Here is a 17,610-nt window from a genome sequence, read left to right on the forward strand (position 1 = left end):
CCATTGTTATTTGGTCCTTCCAGTCAGTGCATGGCACTGCTGCTGGCAGAAGGACCAGGGAGGTCACTTCCAGCCCGGATCACTGCCCAGCCCTGCAAGAGCTCTTTCCATCTCCATTGGCAGAGATCAGGAGCAGAAGGAGCTGCAGATGCTGGACTGGAGTTGTTCTGTGAATAGATGGAAGGCAAATATGTTATTCCTTACTGCTTTTCTTCTCTTTCTTTTTTTTTTCTTTCTTTCTTCTTTTTTTTTTTTTTTTAATTTTTGCAAGCAATTGCCATTTCTGTTCCTGTATCTACAGCAGCAAGCTCCTACGAGATAGCAAATTGCTCCATTGCTTACACATGTGCATCTGTACTTAGAGTTTGATACCTTTTTAATTATTTCCCAGCTTGCCTCTTACAAAGGGCTTTTGGCTGATTTCCTTTCTCCCGCTGCCATTTGCATTCTGTTTTAAACACTGCAGCACATTTAATTGCAGTGTTATCTACCTTTCCACATTCCCTCTTTCCTCAAGGCCTACCACTGTTCTATCGCTGTTATTCATTAAGTGAAAATAATTTTACATCATGTTTACTGTAACGTTACAGCACAGATTCCTCCTGCCTCAGTTGGCCTCATCCATGGTTTAGCTTCTTCCATCCGTAGTTTTGCTTCTTCCATCCTCCACTCCTGAGACTCCTTTTGACATCTGACTTTGCAGTGTGCCCATTCCTCAGCTTTCAGCACTGAAAGAACAGCAGCTCTCCTGCCTTTTCCTCTCCCCTTCCTCCAGGTCTCACATGGAATTCAGCACACCACTTCTCCATTGGCTCTACCACATCCTTTCTGTTCCTGCTGAGCTCTCTGCTACTCCCGCATCCCTCAAAATATAGTGGGAATTCAATATTCACCCTAAAGTAATAGCCAGGATCAAAGCTGCACCAGGGCTGAGGGCTGTGCTGGGGTCAGGAGTGTTTCTTTTACCCAGAGCAGGATAAGGCTATTTTCCCTTGCAGCCTGAACACCCTGAAGCGACCTAAAAACTCCGATTTATTGGCAACAGCTGAAGGAAACAGAAAAAAAAGAAAAAAGAAAAAGTAAAGGGAACTGAAAAAAAAATTGGCTGCTGGAATTTGCAATTCACCCAAGAAAATTCTGCAGCTTTCTGGAAAAAAATAAAAAGAGGTTCACCAGCTGAAAAAGGTTCAGAACTGGTGGGATGGAGAAGCAGCTGTCTTCGCTGGCAAGCTCTTACTGGGGACACGGAGTTTTCATCCTTGTGCAGTATTCTACTGCTGCGATGTGGTTTCATAAGTCTTGCACATGCAGCTAAACATGAGTGGTATTATCAGGTCCTTTTTGTAATGCTGTGCACTACAATCCCTGAATCAAAATGTATTCCTTCTCCTGCCTTTGAAGTAGATACCTTTGATCTTTGGAAATGCAGAGGCAGTGGAGGTAACAGAAGTGTAATTATGCAACACAGAATAACCCCAGGACAGTGAAACTAAAACTCCAGTTATTGTTGCTCTATGTAACATCTGCTGTGCTCAAAGCCTCCATATTTCTTCTCAGGTGGAAAGCTTCACCTCCAGTGCATGCAGTGAAGTCAGAAAAAAGCTCAACTTTCAACCATAGTGACACAACATTCACTTTTTCTGTTATTTTTTTATGTCCAGGAAGGCAAAATTTGTATAATCCCAGATTGTTGTACTAAGGACATGGTTTAGTGGGGAATTATTGGTGATAGGTGGATGTTTGAATGGATAATCTTGGAGGTCTTTTCCAACCTTGGTGATTCTATGATTCCATGATTTTGTTATTTAATTAGCAAAGTATTTTGCAAATATTCCTTGCAACAATTTATCATTACATCTTCTATAGGTCTAAACCACATCTGCTGTATTAGACCTAAGCCTAGGTTTGGGATATGAGCAATATTCCTTCACCATGGTGATGTTTCCAAAGTTTTTTTGCTTCTGTCCTCACTAGAATCAAGAACTGTTACACCAACACTTGGCCTTGAAAATGCTATCCAGAGGCAATGGACACCTGGATAGTCTACAGTGTGATCTAAAGAGATGTTTGATGAAACAAGAGTAGTCTGCCTAACTGAATTTGCAGCTTCCTAATTCTCTGTCTCCCTCCTGTAGGTTCACAATAGAAACCTGCTGTCCCTGGACTTCGATCGCGTGACGAGAACAGAGAAAATCTATGATGATCACCGCAAGTTCACGCTCCGCATCCTCTATGACCAGGCAGGGAGGCCCAGCCTCTGGTCACCCAGCAGCAGACTCAATGGAGTCAATGTGACCTATTCCCCTGGAGGACACATTGCAGGAATTCAGAGGGGCACAATGTCAGAAAGGATGGAGTACGATCAGTCTGGCAGAATTACATCCAGGATCTTTGCTGATGGCAAATCATGGAGCTACACTTACCTGGAGAAGGTGAGGGTCTTCTTACTAGTGGTGCATTTGGTGGAAATGAGCTTCAGTCCTTTGATTTCAGCTGTGCTGCTTCACATCAGCTGAAGTACTGGGCCTTATGGTACAGTACTCCTCTGCGTATTCTGCCTACACAAAGATACACATTGGAACTTCAGTGCCAAACTACCAAAGATCAGTTGAAAATAGTGTGAAAAAGTACCCCCAGAGGGCAGTATTCTTTCCCAGTCACCCTGAGAGCATGTCTTAATCCAGTAAATCCAGTAGAGCTTTGGCATTTGATTTTTAGGCAGAGCATTCTTTTTCTGAGCTAACTGTAACATGAAATACCTTCAGGTGAAGTCAGAGGAGTAAACAGTAGGGACTTCCAGTAGGATTTTCCCTGTGAAAACAGCTCACACAGTCTGACATTCTCACTTCTTTGAGTAGCCCATTCCTGCTTCATAAAAATTACATGTTATAAACAAGTGTCGGGCGCAAATTCAGCCAGACCATTGTAAACACTTTGCAGCATATAGTCTGCACTTGTAGACTGGCATGGGACTTAATTTCTTTTGTTATGATCACTCATTGTTACACTATTCAGTGTCCCATAGATCCACATACTACATAGTTGGAGCTGATATTTTTATCCTTGAGTTTTGTATAGAGCTTATATCTACATCAGCTTAGGAAACTATGGTAACATTGCTTTTAAAAAGCAGAAGGTGTTGGTTTGCACCTTTGCACCTTGCATTATGCAATACATACAGATTGTTACATGAAAAAAAAAAAAAAAAAAAAAAGCCTAAAAAATAAGCATGGGAGCAGAAATTTGGTAAGTGAGTAATAGAAGATCATAGAATCACAGAATCATAGAATGGCTGGGGTTGGATGGAACCCCAAGTATCATCAGGTTCCAACTCCCCTGCCACAGATATGCAGACGTGCAGACACAGTGAGTTATTTGGCCTTTGGAAGATGTCCGGAAGGTACTACTTCAAGCATTACTTGAATCTGTCTACAGGTTTTATTTAGTTAGTTTGTAAAAGCTAATGATGTGGAGAATTTGAGTAGAGACAGCTATGTGGTATTGATTTGAACAGATGAGCATTCTAAACTTAGACCTTCCTCATTGCAATAGCTGCTTCTGCCTCCAGTCCACTCCTGCTTGGGGTTATGTGATGGGCCATGCAGCTGCATGTTGTCACATACTGTTTCATCCTGTGGTTGCACGGATTTATCACACTTGCCCTATTCTCTGAATTGGAGAAATTTGAAGGTTTGGAATTGAGATAGATTTTGCCTGAAAACCATTATTATAATCTGTTCCTTTCTCCTTCCCATCCAGTCCATGGTGCTGCTCCTTCACAGCCAGAGACAGTACATCTTTGAGTTTGATAAGAATGACAGGTTGTCATCAGTGACCATGCCCAACGTTGCCCGGCAGACTTTAGAAACCATCCGTTCCATTGGTTACTACAGGAACATCTATCGACCCCCAGAAGGGAATGCCTCAGTTATTCAGGATTTCACAGAGGATGAGCAGCTTCTCCACACACTGTACTTGGGGACAGGGAGACGTGTCATCTACAAGTATGGAAAGTTGTCCAAGTTAGCTGAGATGCTCTATGACACCACAAAGATCAGTTTCACCTATGATGAAACTGCTGGCATGCTGAAGACAATAAACTTGCAGAATGAAGGGTTCACGTGTACCATCAGATACAGGCAGATAGGACCCCTCATTGATCGACAGATTTTCCGCTTCACTGAGGAAGGCATGGTGAATGCACGTTTTGACTATAATTATGACAACAGTTTTCGGGTGACCAGCATGCAAGCAGTCATCAATGAGACACCTTTACCCATCGATCTCTACAGGTATGATGATGTGTCAGGCAAAACTGAGCAATTTGGTAAATTTGGAGTGATTTACTACGACATCAACCAGATTATCACCACTGCGGTCATGACTCACACTAAACATTTTGATGCCTATGGCAGGATGAAAGAGGTCCAGTACGAGATATTCCGGTCGCTCATGTACTGGATGACTGTGCAGTATGACAACATGGGGAGAGTTGTTAAGAAAGAGCTAAAGGTTGGACCTTATGCAAACACAACTAGGTACTCATACGAGTATGATGCTGATGGCCAGTTGCAGACAGTGTCTATCAATGACAAACCACTCTGGCGTTACAGCTATGACCTAAATGGGAACCTCCATTTGTTGAGTCCGGGGAACAGTGCCCGCCTTACTCCCCTCAGATATGACCTCAGGGATAGGATTACTAGACTGGGGGATGTGCAGTACAAAATGGATGAAGATGGCTTCCTGAAGCAAAGAGGCAATGAGATTTTTGAGTACAACTCAGCTGGTCTGCTCATCAAAGCCTACAACAAAGCCAGTGGCTGGAGTGTGAAGTACCGCTACGACGGCCTAGGAAGGAGAGTCTCTAGCAAAACCAGCCATGGCCATCACTTGCAGTTCTTCTATGCAGACCTGACCAACCCAACCAAGGTCACCCATCTGTACAACCACTCAAGCTCAGAGATCACCTCCTTGTATTATGATCTCCAAGGCCACCTGTTTGCAATGGAGCTCAGCAGTGGCGATGAATTTTACATAGCCTGTGATAACATTGGCACTCCTCTGGCTGTCTTCAGTGGGACTGGCTTAATGATTAAGCAGATACTATATACAGCTTATGGGGAGATCTATATGGACACCAATCCCAACTTCCAGATCATCATTGGCTACCATGGAGGATTGTATGATCCCCTCACAAAGCTCATCCACATGGGACGGAGAGACTATGATGTGCTGGCAGGTCGATGGACAAGTCCAGACCATGATATGTGGAAGCACCTGAGTAGCAATAACATCATGCCTTTCAACCTGTATATGTTCAAAAACAATAATCCCATTAGCAACTCTCAGGATATCAAATGCTACATGACAGGTAAGACATTTGAATTAATTAATGTAATCACAAACTGTTCTCCAGCTTGCCGTAGGTGAATAGGATTCTCTCTTGGTATCCCTGTTACCATGACGTTTTCCAGTGTTCAGCATAATGGACACAAGCTTTTCTTTGCCAGTTGACCCCTGTGTCAGAGAGTAGTTGAGGGCATGTTTAATTCATTAGTGTAAACAGAGATTGCAATTCCCAAATCTGTTTCCTTTTCTCTTTCTTGGTGTTTGGTATCTTTACATTGCTTCCAGTTGTTTGTTCCCTCAGATATCCCGAGTTTAGCTTCCAATTAATATCCTGATAACCTTACTCTTTGTAGAGGGGCAGCTCTGTTTACTTAGTTTTGCCTAGAGATTTATTTACAACTAAACAAATGGCATGCAGATTTGTTTTAGCAGAATGGCAACAGTGACTTAAACCTTTTTTTTTTATAGTCATCCATTTCAGAGCACACAACAATAACCATGTAGTTCAAAGCTAATCTGCCCCGTGGAATTAACAGTTTCTGTTAAAAGTCAATAAAAAACGAGTGGTTTAGACTTTAAGGCCAGATCTTAGGGCGTACCAAGCCAACAGCTTGACATAACCTCTGAGCTGCTTCCCCAGGGACTTCATAAAATGGCACGAATATGATCTGTAGGTATGTTTTTCTATACAGAAAGTCATTCTTTAGGTTAAATGTCCATCCTATAATCATACTTTCCGCGACACTGCAGCAATGTTTTAGAAAACTATTTTGTTGGGACTATTTTTCCCATATATTCCCCACTGGAAAACAAAGTGACAGTCATAAATCAAATGTGCATAGCTCTAATGGAGATACAGTTAACTGTTAGATGATCCTGCTGTGTCTATCAAAACTTTTTCCATATGCAACAAGAATATTTGCATTTCCCTAAGTTACGATATTGGCTTAATAGCAAAGAAAATATATTACAAAATAAAAACCCTGTGTTGTTTTATTCACTTCTTTTTCCAGCCATTAGCATCCATGTTTTCAGGTTCTTCTGAAGTAATCATAAGGATTAGGTTGTTATTTTTTTAAATGAAATGCTGTTTTTCTCCGGATCTACGAAGATGATGCCGCGAGGAAAGCAAAATATGCCAAAAGATGCAGACTAAAATGCTGTGTGTTGGCCTCACTGATAATTAAATACAGCATCATTAAATTTTGAAATATTCTTTTCCTATCAAGGTAAAGCTCGTTTGTCAGAATGGAGTTTGTTGACGAGAAAGGGTTGAACTTGAGAGATTTCTCAGCAGAAATGTTTCTCACAGCTCCTGGAGTTGTCTAAATGACGAATTCCAAAACGATCTGAAAGAAAAAATCCGTTTTGATTTTCAGCCTTCCCAAACCTACTTGGCATAGAAAACTAGTGTAGAAAGAAAAAAGGAGTCGAAATCCAAATGAAAGGTCTCAATATGAAATTCTTATCTTGAACGACTCTCGTATTTGAACAGTCACTTCATGACATATTTTATTATTTTCCTGCTCTAGTTCAGACAGGTCAGCATTTCAGATGCTCTCTTTGAACAGGCAGCTTCCCACCCAGCTCTAATGATCACAGCAAGATGCTCAAATCCGATGTGTTAATACTCCATAAACACCGAATAATTTTTTCCATTGTCCTAAAAGTTCTTTTTTTCAGTCTTTAAAATATTTGGAGCCCAAATGCATGTTTTAATTTTCTCCTTCCTCATGAGTATGGAACAAACAGGTCAAGATTAGAGATGAGCACAGTGGTGCTTGGCTGCTGTCTGCCATTTCTCTTATGGTTGGCCTGGATGATCTCATTGATCTTTCCAATATGAATGATTCTTTCTGCTGAAGCTCTCAGGTTCCCAAAGGGCAGGAGCAGCTATGGCAGCATCCTTGTCCTCATGGCCACACCTGACAGGGGCACAGGGAGCCGCACTCTGTTCCACTGTTCATAGGAAAGCTCAGCTCAGCACAGCCAAACACCACACACTTCGCTCTCCAAATGTGAGGTTTCTGAGCCCGTGGGTAGAAATGAGAGACGTGTGTAGGGGAGAGCAGGAGAAGCAGGTATTTACTTTTTGAGAGGCCCATTGTTAAACATGAGTATTTCAGTGATTGTACACTTCATGGCACAGAGCTTTACTGCCAGTTTCAGCAATCCTGATGGATTGAACTGACATTTCCATTACTTGTGTCTGCATTAAGCACTCTTTTTCTTTGCCCTCAAATGAATTTACTGTGAAATGTGTTGGCAGGGTTACTGTAGCTGAAAAATACTATGCGATGTGAAATGTACTTTTCTGTCAAAAAAGTTGTCACTGCTTCCTGGCAAATTAATATTTTCCCCCTTGTTTTCTCAGCTCTACACCTTCCTGCTATGGTTTTTTGTTTGGGTTTTTATTTTTGTTCTGGGCATTTCAGCACCTCTTCCTGAAAAGAACAAACTCCTGTTTGCAAATGTTTTGAAAGTCAGCTTTCTGAGAAGCATCACGAAAAACAAAAAAAGCCTGTTTTGAGCCCTTCCAGACACTCTATGCACTCTTCTGCTGCTCAGCATCCCTGTTCTTTGTCCTTTTTAACATTGGTGAAGTGCTCAGAAAATGATTCCTGCACCAATGCCGACCTTCACAGTTTTACTTTGTTCTCCTGACCACCTGGTCTGCAATATGGACATCAAAGGTCTTCGTTTCACATGAGAAGGGGTTGGAAGCAGCCTGGCTTAGTGCTAAGCAAAAAAACAATCAAACGAGCCTTTAATTTCTTTCCCTCCCCCCAACCCCTCTGTTTCAAAGACACTCCAAAAACAATCTGTACAGAGAGTGAACAGAAGTGTTTTTATTACAGAGATCCTCCTCCTTCCACATGGATTGTTGCAAGGGCTTTTTGGACGTCTGCCCAACCCCAACATTTTGGCCTGTAAGAAAACAAGCAACAGATAGTGTGATTGTTTGGCTCCTGGTTCTCCAGTCATCTGGAAGTGCCTTATTTGCCATTTGCATCCATAATTTCTTTTCCGACCAGCTCTTCAAAACATTCATTTAGACTCAGGGGGGACAAAGAAAAAATATTCAGGGATGCATATTTGATTCTTTAATTTCATCCCTTTTACAGACTCTTTTCAGCAATGTTTATTCAGCTTAGCAAAATGAAAAACAAGCCCCTTGCACTCCAGCTCAGAACAGAGCAATGACTAACATCATCCCAGTAACACACAAAACATGTAAGACCCCTGGGAGCTGATATTAAACTTTACATCCATACCTCTCTTCTTCTGGCAATTGCTATTTGCGCCCTAACTTCCTTGGGGACTGTAGCAGGTGTGTCCTTCTCTAGAGTCCAGTGAAGGCAAATAAGGTGAGATCATTAAATGCTCTGAAGTTAGTAAGGGGGAAGCAGTACTTATCAGGGAGTTAGCCAGCCTCATCATTATTTCCTCCAGCAGGTTAACATCAAGCTGCTATTCCTCATAGCTGTGCAACTGAAAATCAGGGAAGATTTTCTAGTTTCCTGCCCAGTAAATATGCTCCATGTCTAATGGAGGGTATTCAGGTTGGATATTAGGAAACATTTTCAGGAGTGGTGATTCATTGGAACGAGCTACCCAGGGAGATGGTGGGGTCAGTGTCCCCAGAGGTGTTCAAGAGCCATGGTGATATGGGCATGGTGGAGGTGGGGTGATGGACTGAATGATCTTAGAGGGCTTTTCCAGTCTTAAAGATTCTATGTTTCTATTATTCTAATCTTCAGTGCCCCATATCACTTGGTTTTCTATTGTGTCCCCTTTAGTGCCAGGGATCCCTCTTTTGTATAGGACAGCAGCTTACTGCTATTACATAAAGTAGACACCCATCGTTTTGGCTTGACTGCTGCAGTGCCAGGCACCAGGGTCCTCATTTGTATCAGTCTCCTGAGGAGCCCTTCTTTAGAGAGATCAGATAATCTAATTTGTGCTTCTTTTCCTTTCCAGATGTCAACAGTTGGCTACTCACCTTTGGGTTCCAGCTACACAATGTCATCCCTGGGTACCCCAAGCCAGATATGGATGCCATGGAGCCATCATATGAGCTTATCCACACACAGATGAAAACCCAAGAATGGGACAACAGCAAGGTGATTCATACAACTACATATTGTATTTCATACCCTTATCAGCAAAGTACCCAGATGCAATCCTTGTAAAAAAAAAAAACTCAATCAGCCTGTTCTTCCAGATTAAGAGTGAGTTGATCCAAGGCAGCTTGTCTCTCTCCATTACAGTAATGAAATCTCACTGAGTAATCGTGTTCATTGCAGGCAGGTTGGACTAGATGACCTTTAAGTGTCCCTTCCAACTAAAACCATTCTATGATTTGATGATTATAAGTTCTTTACTGCCACTGTGTCTTTTTCCTGCAATACTGTCTGGTAATCACTCAAAGAAATAATGCATTACTGTTATTTTTATCCTATCACATACTGCTGACAAAGGTCAAGGCTTTTGCACCATGGATTATTGGAGACAAATAAAAGCAAATCTTTTCACAGAATCATTTTCTACAGTTTTTAGTAGCAGTCATAGTAGTAGTTTTCAGTCTGGTTCAAAATACCTTACAAAAACAAGTCCCAGTACTTCCCTAGCAAATTTTTCTGCATTGAAGCAGGTCTTCCCAGAATGAAGTTTTAGCTGATAGTTAACTTTCATTTTACTTGTCTGGATTTAATCCCAAACCGGTGGGTCATGCTTTTAAAAACAGGCCTGCATCACAAGCCATTTTGGCAGATGCTAGCACAAAATTCAATGACAAAATTGGAAAGAAAAAGCTTTTACAGCCCAATCATTTTCTCCTTCTCTTTCTATTGGGAGTTATTCAGCTGATAGACAGTGGTGGCTCTGTTAAAGGTTAGCACACTGGGTCAGGGTCTGAGAGCCCTGGGTTTCTCCCAGACCTACTGCTTATATGTTGTATCACCTTGAAAAAGCCATTTCCTTCTCAGGGTGTTCCCTTCTCTCCTCACTTGATTTTATTCTTGGGGTATTTTATCTCTTCAGTCTGAGTTCACTTTAGGATATAGATTCCACCTCAATTCAAATATCATGAGAGCTGTGAGGCATCAATTTGGGGAGATCGGGATATGCTTTTTAACAACTCTGCTAACAAAATGATAATGGTATCAAGTGGAAATTACTCCAGCTGCCTTCCTGGGCTCTTTATCTAAGACTTCACTGAAATCTCGCTGTCCTGCAGAGGATACTTGAGTTCCTGTACAGATACTATTAAACCTGTAAGAGAAATACAGTGTCACGTTTCCCCAGCTCCAGGGTATCTCCCAGAGGTACAAACAAGATACTGTGAACTTAATGAATGGTCACGTGTCAACCCAGCCTTGGTTCTGAGATAGTTGCAGAAAAGACAGACTAGAATAATAGAATCATAGAATCACTGAATCATAGAATGGCCTGGGTTGAAAAGGACCACAATGGTCATTTGGTTTCAACCCCCTGCTGTGTTCAGGCTCAGCAACCACCAGACCAGGCTACCTAGAGCCACATCCAGCCTGGCTTTGAATGCCTCCAGGGATGGGGCATCCACAGCCTCCTTGGGCAACCTGTTCCAGTGTGTGCCACCTCTGGGTGAAAAACCCTCCTAATATCCAACCTAAACCTCTCCCGTCTGACTTTAAAGCCATTCCCCTTGTTCTATCACTATCCACCTTCGTGGATCAGTAACTGAGATTTAAATTAATCACAGAATCATAGAATATCCTGAGTTGGAAGGGACCTGTAAGGATCATTGAATCCAGCTCCTGGAAATTAAGACACATCACTTTATAACAGAAGGGGACAGAAGGATCTATGCCTTTTGATACCCTGGATGAGTTGATGCATGAAAATCTTGACACCACAGGAGTTTAGCTGTGATTTGAAGCTCAGACTCCTCTTTTGTTCCTTTCTTCCTTAGATTAAATAGTGAAGTGCTAGCAGAGATGATTTCTGAAACGAGAGATAGCCTCAGGATTCCTCCCCCTTGTTGCTGTGACACAGCATCTCCCCAGGCAAAGCTGTGTAGGAGAAGGCAAACAGGGAGTGCTCCTTCAAAGGCTGCACAAAAGACTGTCTGTAAATTATTATGTACAGTACATAATAACACATACAGAGATTAATGGAAATAATATTGTTATTGTTATATCATTTCACTATTGCTGTTAAGCTTACTGAATAACCAGGTAATTTAATGGACAGCTTGAGATGAAGTGTGAAACTTGCTGGAAATAAAACCAAGGAGCCCTCCTTTCCAGCCATCCGTTTTAGTTGAATCTGCCTGAATGAGCAATGAAGAGAGAAGTTTCCCTGTCTCCTTTGGGTCTGTAAACCAACAAGCTGCAGTGAGCTCTGCATAAGGACCTGCTTGGTGGATAGGGGCTTTCTGCAGCTGTTGTGCTTCCAGATGAGTCACTTTACATTCACAGTACTGAAAGTGGAATTTAACTGTTGCAGGTTTTCATATTCTTCCCCCGTGTTATGACAGCAACAAAACATGAGCATTTGTATTTTAGACTACAGCTGCAGGATCACGCTGTGATAGCAAGTGACTCTCAAAGGCTGTAGAGCAGAATTCCCTTCCTTTCTGTCACACACATCATATTGTAGACATATATTTGCATAAAATGAACTCATTCACATATAATACCTAAACATATGATCCATTTTCTCCTAAACGTACCCATGCATCCAACACTGATGTTTTAGTCCTGTTTGCTCCCAGCCCTCACACACACACACACACACACACACACCAGAAACAATCAGTGCTCTTTTCTGGTGGTCCTTTCTGCATCACTGGCACAGGCTGCTCAGGCAGTCACCATCCCTGGAGGTGTTCAGTAACTGCAGAGATGTGACAGTGAGTGACATGGTCAGTGGGCATGATGGGGATGGGTTGGGGTAGGACTTGGGAATCTTAGTGGGCTTTTCCAACCTTTATGATTATAAGAGCTGCGTGGAATAAAATGCAAACTTTTGAAAGTCTTAAGTGGCAAATGACAAAATTAAACACAGTTACACAGAAGCTTAGAAGATATTTTCATTTAATGAGATTAATCTCACTGCAAAATGACTTTCTGGAGCATTTGGAAGAAGCCACAGATCTTTTTATCATTTAAAAGTAGCCTGGACAAGGCACTGGACAATTCCCATTCTGTTTGAAATCCAGGGATATTCTCTGCATGACATACCACAGCTCTCTCATCTCTGCTTCTTCCGATCCCTAGTTTCTCTGGGTCACATCCCCCCTTGTGATAGACCAAAGAAAATGTGCATTACTCCGCTGGCTCCACTGATCAAAGCCTCAGCCAGCAGACTGAGTGGGTTCTTTTATCAGAGAGGAATGAATAGCCAGAGCACAACAGCAAAGCAGCCAACTCCTTGCAAACGGCTGCATCGTATCTCTTCAGCATGCATAACCAGAGGGGCTTAGCATCTCCTTCCAAACATTTTTGGTACTTGCCTTACAGGGCTGTAAGATGGGAGATATAATCCTGGCTTTGAGCCTCCACCAGCTCAGCGTGTCATAAACCTCATGCTAACCCCCTGCAGCTCTGCAGTGACATTTAAAATCCAATACACAGTGGTGCAGCACTTTCCCCCCACCCTCCCTGCAACCATGAGGCTGTAACTAAATTGTTTGTTGAACAAATTCAGTCTTATTGGCCACGGGGGATGCTAGGTGACCCCTGGCATACTGTGGAGCTCCTGCACCTGAATCCAATTTCTTGTGTTTTTTTTCTCTTTTTCACCCCCTTCCCTTTTGTCTTGTTGAACTGTCAGGTAATTGCTGGAGCCAAAACAACTCTATTTGCAATGTGGGATGTTGGTGAGGCAGTGCATATCTTGTTAGCTACATCATAGAATCACAGAATCACTAAGGTTGGAAAAGACCTCTAAGATTATACAGTCCAACCATCAACCCATCCCCACCATGGCTGCCATGTCCCTCAGTGACACATCCTTATGGCTCTTGAAAACCTTGTATTATCTGTGCATCTCTCCACCCAGCAAGCACTGTGACTCCAGGACGAGTGCTGTTCTTTGCAGGACCAGATTCCCACATTCCTTACAGAGCAGAATTTTGGAGGCATTATGCATTTTGATGGGCTTTCTGCATGGCCTCTCCCATGAACATTCCTTCCCTTTTGACAAACTGACTCTGCCAGTGCTCATTATTCATGAGGATGTGCTTTGTCCTGGCCTTGGGCCATCTTCATGTCCGTCTATCAGCCACTTGTTACATTTTGCCAACGTTTTAGACAATTTTCACTCAATCTGATGTGAAGAAGAGAATTGATGTCTCCAAGACAGTGAAAAGAGTTGTAGCTTGGGCCAGTTGTTTCAAAAGAACCGACTTTCTGCGTTGTAACCCATATGGCAGTAAGAGAAGCACCTATCTGTGCGTAATGGCAGGGGATACAGAGAAACTTGGAAATGTATTCACATATCGCACATCTTGGATCCTTGATGGGAAATTAAAGCTTTCAGTCTCGCACTGGAAGGCGGTATTTAAAAACAACAGATGATAGGATCTGGCTGTGGTATTTTGAATCCTCAAGAGGTGCAGGGAAAATGCAAGAGGCTATTCAGAGAGCTCTGTAATGTGCTGTTCTCTTGAGCTCTGTGCAGCAGAAAAGAAATGATGAAGGTCGTTCTTTTCCCTCCAATGGGTTGTTACTAGATAAAGTGAAATGTCACCTAAGGACATCTGATTAAAAGAGGCTGTGAGGAAAAACAAACCCAGCCCTATTTGTCACTCACATCTAAGAACAAATATTGAAATACAATAACTATGAATTCCCTTCTTTCTTCCTTAATACTGATTTTACAGACACCTTCCTTTATAGTAGCTAAAAGCAGTGGCATTTTTTTTAGAGAATACTATATACCACTGCAGCCTTGGATGGAAATTTTCTGTTTCCTTTCCCTGCCAGTTCATTGAAATGAGTTCTAAGATGAAACAGAAATGGTAATTTCAAAGTCAGGGATACACTGCCTCTTTGAACTGCATGTAATCTGTTTGCCTCCACCCCCTTTATATTAACAGCAAAGCATACCAGCTAGCTATGCCCTGGCTTGCCTGAATTGAGTGTATTTTTTCTTCTATTGAATGAGTTTCCTTTTCTTTTTAAAAAGTTGCTGTTCCCAAATACATTCCTTTATCGAAGAAATGCACTTAAAAAGTCATTTCAAAGTCATCCTGTGCTCATTTTCAACATAACAGAGATGTGTTTTGTTATTATAGTAGTTAAGTGTTGATGTTCAGCATTACAATGTTGTGAGTGCTTCCTCTGTTCCCCTACTTCCCTACATAACAAAAGACTGGGAGAGACTATAACTATATCATGATGTGAAGGGCATATACTAGAAGGCCAGTAACCAGTCTCCAATGGAAAGCCATTTGGAAATGACTTTGTTCTAAGACACCATAATTTCGGTCTCTGCTTATGCACTTGGTGTCCAGAGTTCCATTATTACCAACAGAGATTTGCAGTATCAGTTCTTCATGCCATTTGAGGTGTCACAGAGCCTCCTGGTCCTTCCTCATGACTACTAGAATGGTGACCTGCACCGCATTCAATAAACAAGTGATGGGCCTACAGGGCTCTGTGCAGGGTGTAAAATGACATGAGACACCACCATTTGAGTGACTCTGCAGTGGAGCCCAAATGTTCCAATGACCAGATGCTTGGTGCTTGAACTGAACTCAAGAGTAAGGCCTGTGGATGTTGGTGTCATCACGTGTTCTAGTTTCATACACCCATTGCAGCTTGCCAGCAGTGCACCCACAGGGTGAGTAGAAATAGGTGATCTTTAAGGTCCCTTCCAACTCAAACCATTCTATAACTCTATTCCCAATTTCTTTGTCAGCAAAAGTGATCAAGACCCCAACTTTACAAACTTCCCACCTGCAGTGTCTCTTAGTGGGCACACTGCTGGAAATCAAGCAGTGGCTGGAAATCACATGTGGCTCTGGTCAGTCCTTTCATCTCTATCTTAGCCACCAGTAGTGTCAGTAGCAGCCCTGCCATTGCACATAAAACAGGAAAAATGCTTTCCCTACACAAAGGAGATGTGTCTTGGATGGATGCAGAGAGGATCCTGTCTGAGTGTCCTTAGGCAGAAAGTGACAGTGCATTGCTGTTAGCTCATGTGTAATCCATTAAACCTCCAAGTCCTGCCAGGAGAGGGGTGAGTGCTGCTTATTTTCTTTCTAAATGATATCCAGATGAACAGTGGAGCTGCGGAAATTGTATGATTTCATATAATACCATGAAGGCATCTTGTTATTAGATAAAGGAAAGGCCCTGTATTCTATTAATGTGTCAATAAGTTGAGGGGGAAAAATAAAAATTAAAAAAAAAAAAAAAAACTTTCAGAATCTGGCTTTCCTTCTGCTGTGGACCATTCCTGATCTATTGAATATTTGAGTATAAAATTGAACATTGAAGAATTAGACCTCAGACAAGAGAGTCCCAAGCAGTGGGCTACGGAGGTTGATGAAGGTAGATCATGTCACAGCTGCTGGCAGTGGCACCTTCTGCATCACAGCGTGTGTCAACAAGGCTACAATCCTTCCTGAATTAATGGCAAACCCCAGGACATCATCTGTTATACTTTGCTGTTCAGTTCTTGTCATCACTAGAATCCCAAACATTTGAGAGTTACATCTTTGAGTGTCTCTGTGCTGCCAAGGAGAAGTAGTCTAGGATCCGACCCTGGCCATGAGGCTAGGTGGCACTGACCTAGAGAGTTAGGAAACATCTTGGAGAGAGCAGCTGGAAGGGTCTGAAATCATACCAGCATGACGTAAACCAGGATGAAATTAACCAGGGTGAATGATAGGACGCCCAGTGCACAGCCTCTCTGCCTAAGCTTCTGTCATTTGTGAATATGCCATCATGAACTATAACATCCTTGTCCAAACCATGGCTGGCACTGTCCAGTTCTTCAAAGCTTCCTCCTCCAGGGTAATATTGAGTAGATGCTGCAATTTATTCTAGGGATCCCTTATCACTTCCAGTAAACATAGTGATGTATATAGAGAGATAGTGGCACATTAATTACCCTGAGATTTAGAAATTCAGTGCAGAAGACCTTATTAAAGTTCTTGAATGGAGGATCCTGCACTAAATGGTGATTCAGTGTGAGTAATGAGAAGGGCTTTTCCCCATTATTTGTAAAAGTTACTGAGCAAGTTACTACACTTGGGTAGTGAGCAAGGATTGCCGAGCATCAAACCTTATTAAAAGCATGTGAGAAGAATACATCCCCATTTAAGCCTCTCTGAAAACGAAATACCTAACCAAGGGTGTGCAGTATGTGCTTGTTTATAAGCGTGCTTCATGGAGCCTAGAAAGCTCATTGTCCCATGTCCATCATTGGTGACATCTACATTAATTACGTCCATCTTTTGCATAATTAGAGCTCTTGTTCATCTGGTGGGGGAGCTCAACTTGGCTCCCCATCCATCTGTTAATTATGTCAGTCTCCAGGCTGTGCATGAGATCCCCCACAGTCAGCACAGGGAGAACCAGAAAGAGCTCTTATTGCTTCTACAGCTACTGTGCTGGCAACAGAAAGGGGGAGTGCAGGGGACTTCGTCTTTCCTGGCACTGTGAATAGAAGTCCCCCTTAGATTTTAGATATTTTAACTTGAATAAACCCAAAATATGTCCTTGACCTTGTATACCTATGTTCCCTTATAGTTTTCTCCTTCATAGAGCAAACTACTCACAACCACCAGGAGAGTTACTATGCTAAATCCTTAATTTTATTTCCCCAATGCTTTGAAATCTTTCCCTAGAAATGGCCACCATGGAAGTGAGGGTTTATTTCCCTTCCCCCACCATTTTATAAATCATAGCGAAGAGGTCCGTGCTGCAATATATGTACTGTGTGAATTGTCTTCTGACAGCCAGGGAAAGATGTGAGCCTTTATTTTGTGGACTGTTTAAGGCAATACCCTTCGTGGATGTTAAATTTCCTCAAAATAATTGGAGTGCAGCAAACTTTTCTTTGTAGCCTATTTTTAATCCTGGATGTCATTTCTTTATTGAACTGAGCCATTGGCAGTGCCAGGAGAGTTTTGTTGTAGCATCCTCTTGCTTTTGTGAAATTTGAGCAAATAATTGTTCATGAGCAGGGGTCTGTAAGAAGGCTGCGCTGCCATGAATTGATGAGAGCATTTCCAGAGACATTTTGCAGTAATGATGAGCT

At 42.2% G+C, this 17,610-nt stretch overlaps 1 protein-coding gene across 16 annotated transcripts in view; it reads left to right on the forward strand.

Annotated features, from left to right (window-relative positions):
* The window catches only part of TENM4 (teneurin transmembrane protein 4), a 1,512,248-nt gene that overhangs the window by 1,488,053 nt on the left and 6,585 nt on the right, over positions 1-17,610 (forward strand). For all 16 annotated transcript variants that reach the window (XM_032442260.1, XM_032442267.1, XM_032442273.1 and 13 more), the window contains 3 exons: positions 2,136-2,432; positions 3,760-5,374; positions 9,334-9,476. In XM_032442260.1, coding sequence (XP_032298151.1) covers positions 2,136-2,432; positions 3,760-5,374; positions 9,334-9,476 — 2,055 coding nt within the window. The remainder of the gene's footprint in view (positions 1-2,135; positions 2,433-3,759; positions 5,375-9,333; positions 9,477-17,610) is intronic.

This window comes from Coturnix japonica, chromosome 1 (genome assembly GCF_001577835.2).
Source record: "Coturnix japonica isolate 7356 chromosome 1, Coturnix japonica 2.1, whole genome shotgun sequence".
NCBI classification, from domain to species: domain Eukaryota; kingdom Metazoa; phylum Chordata; class Aves; order Galliformes; family Phasianidae; genus Coturnix; species Coturnix japonica.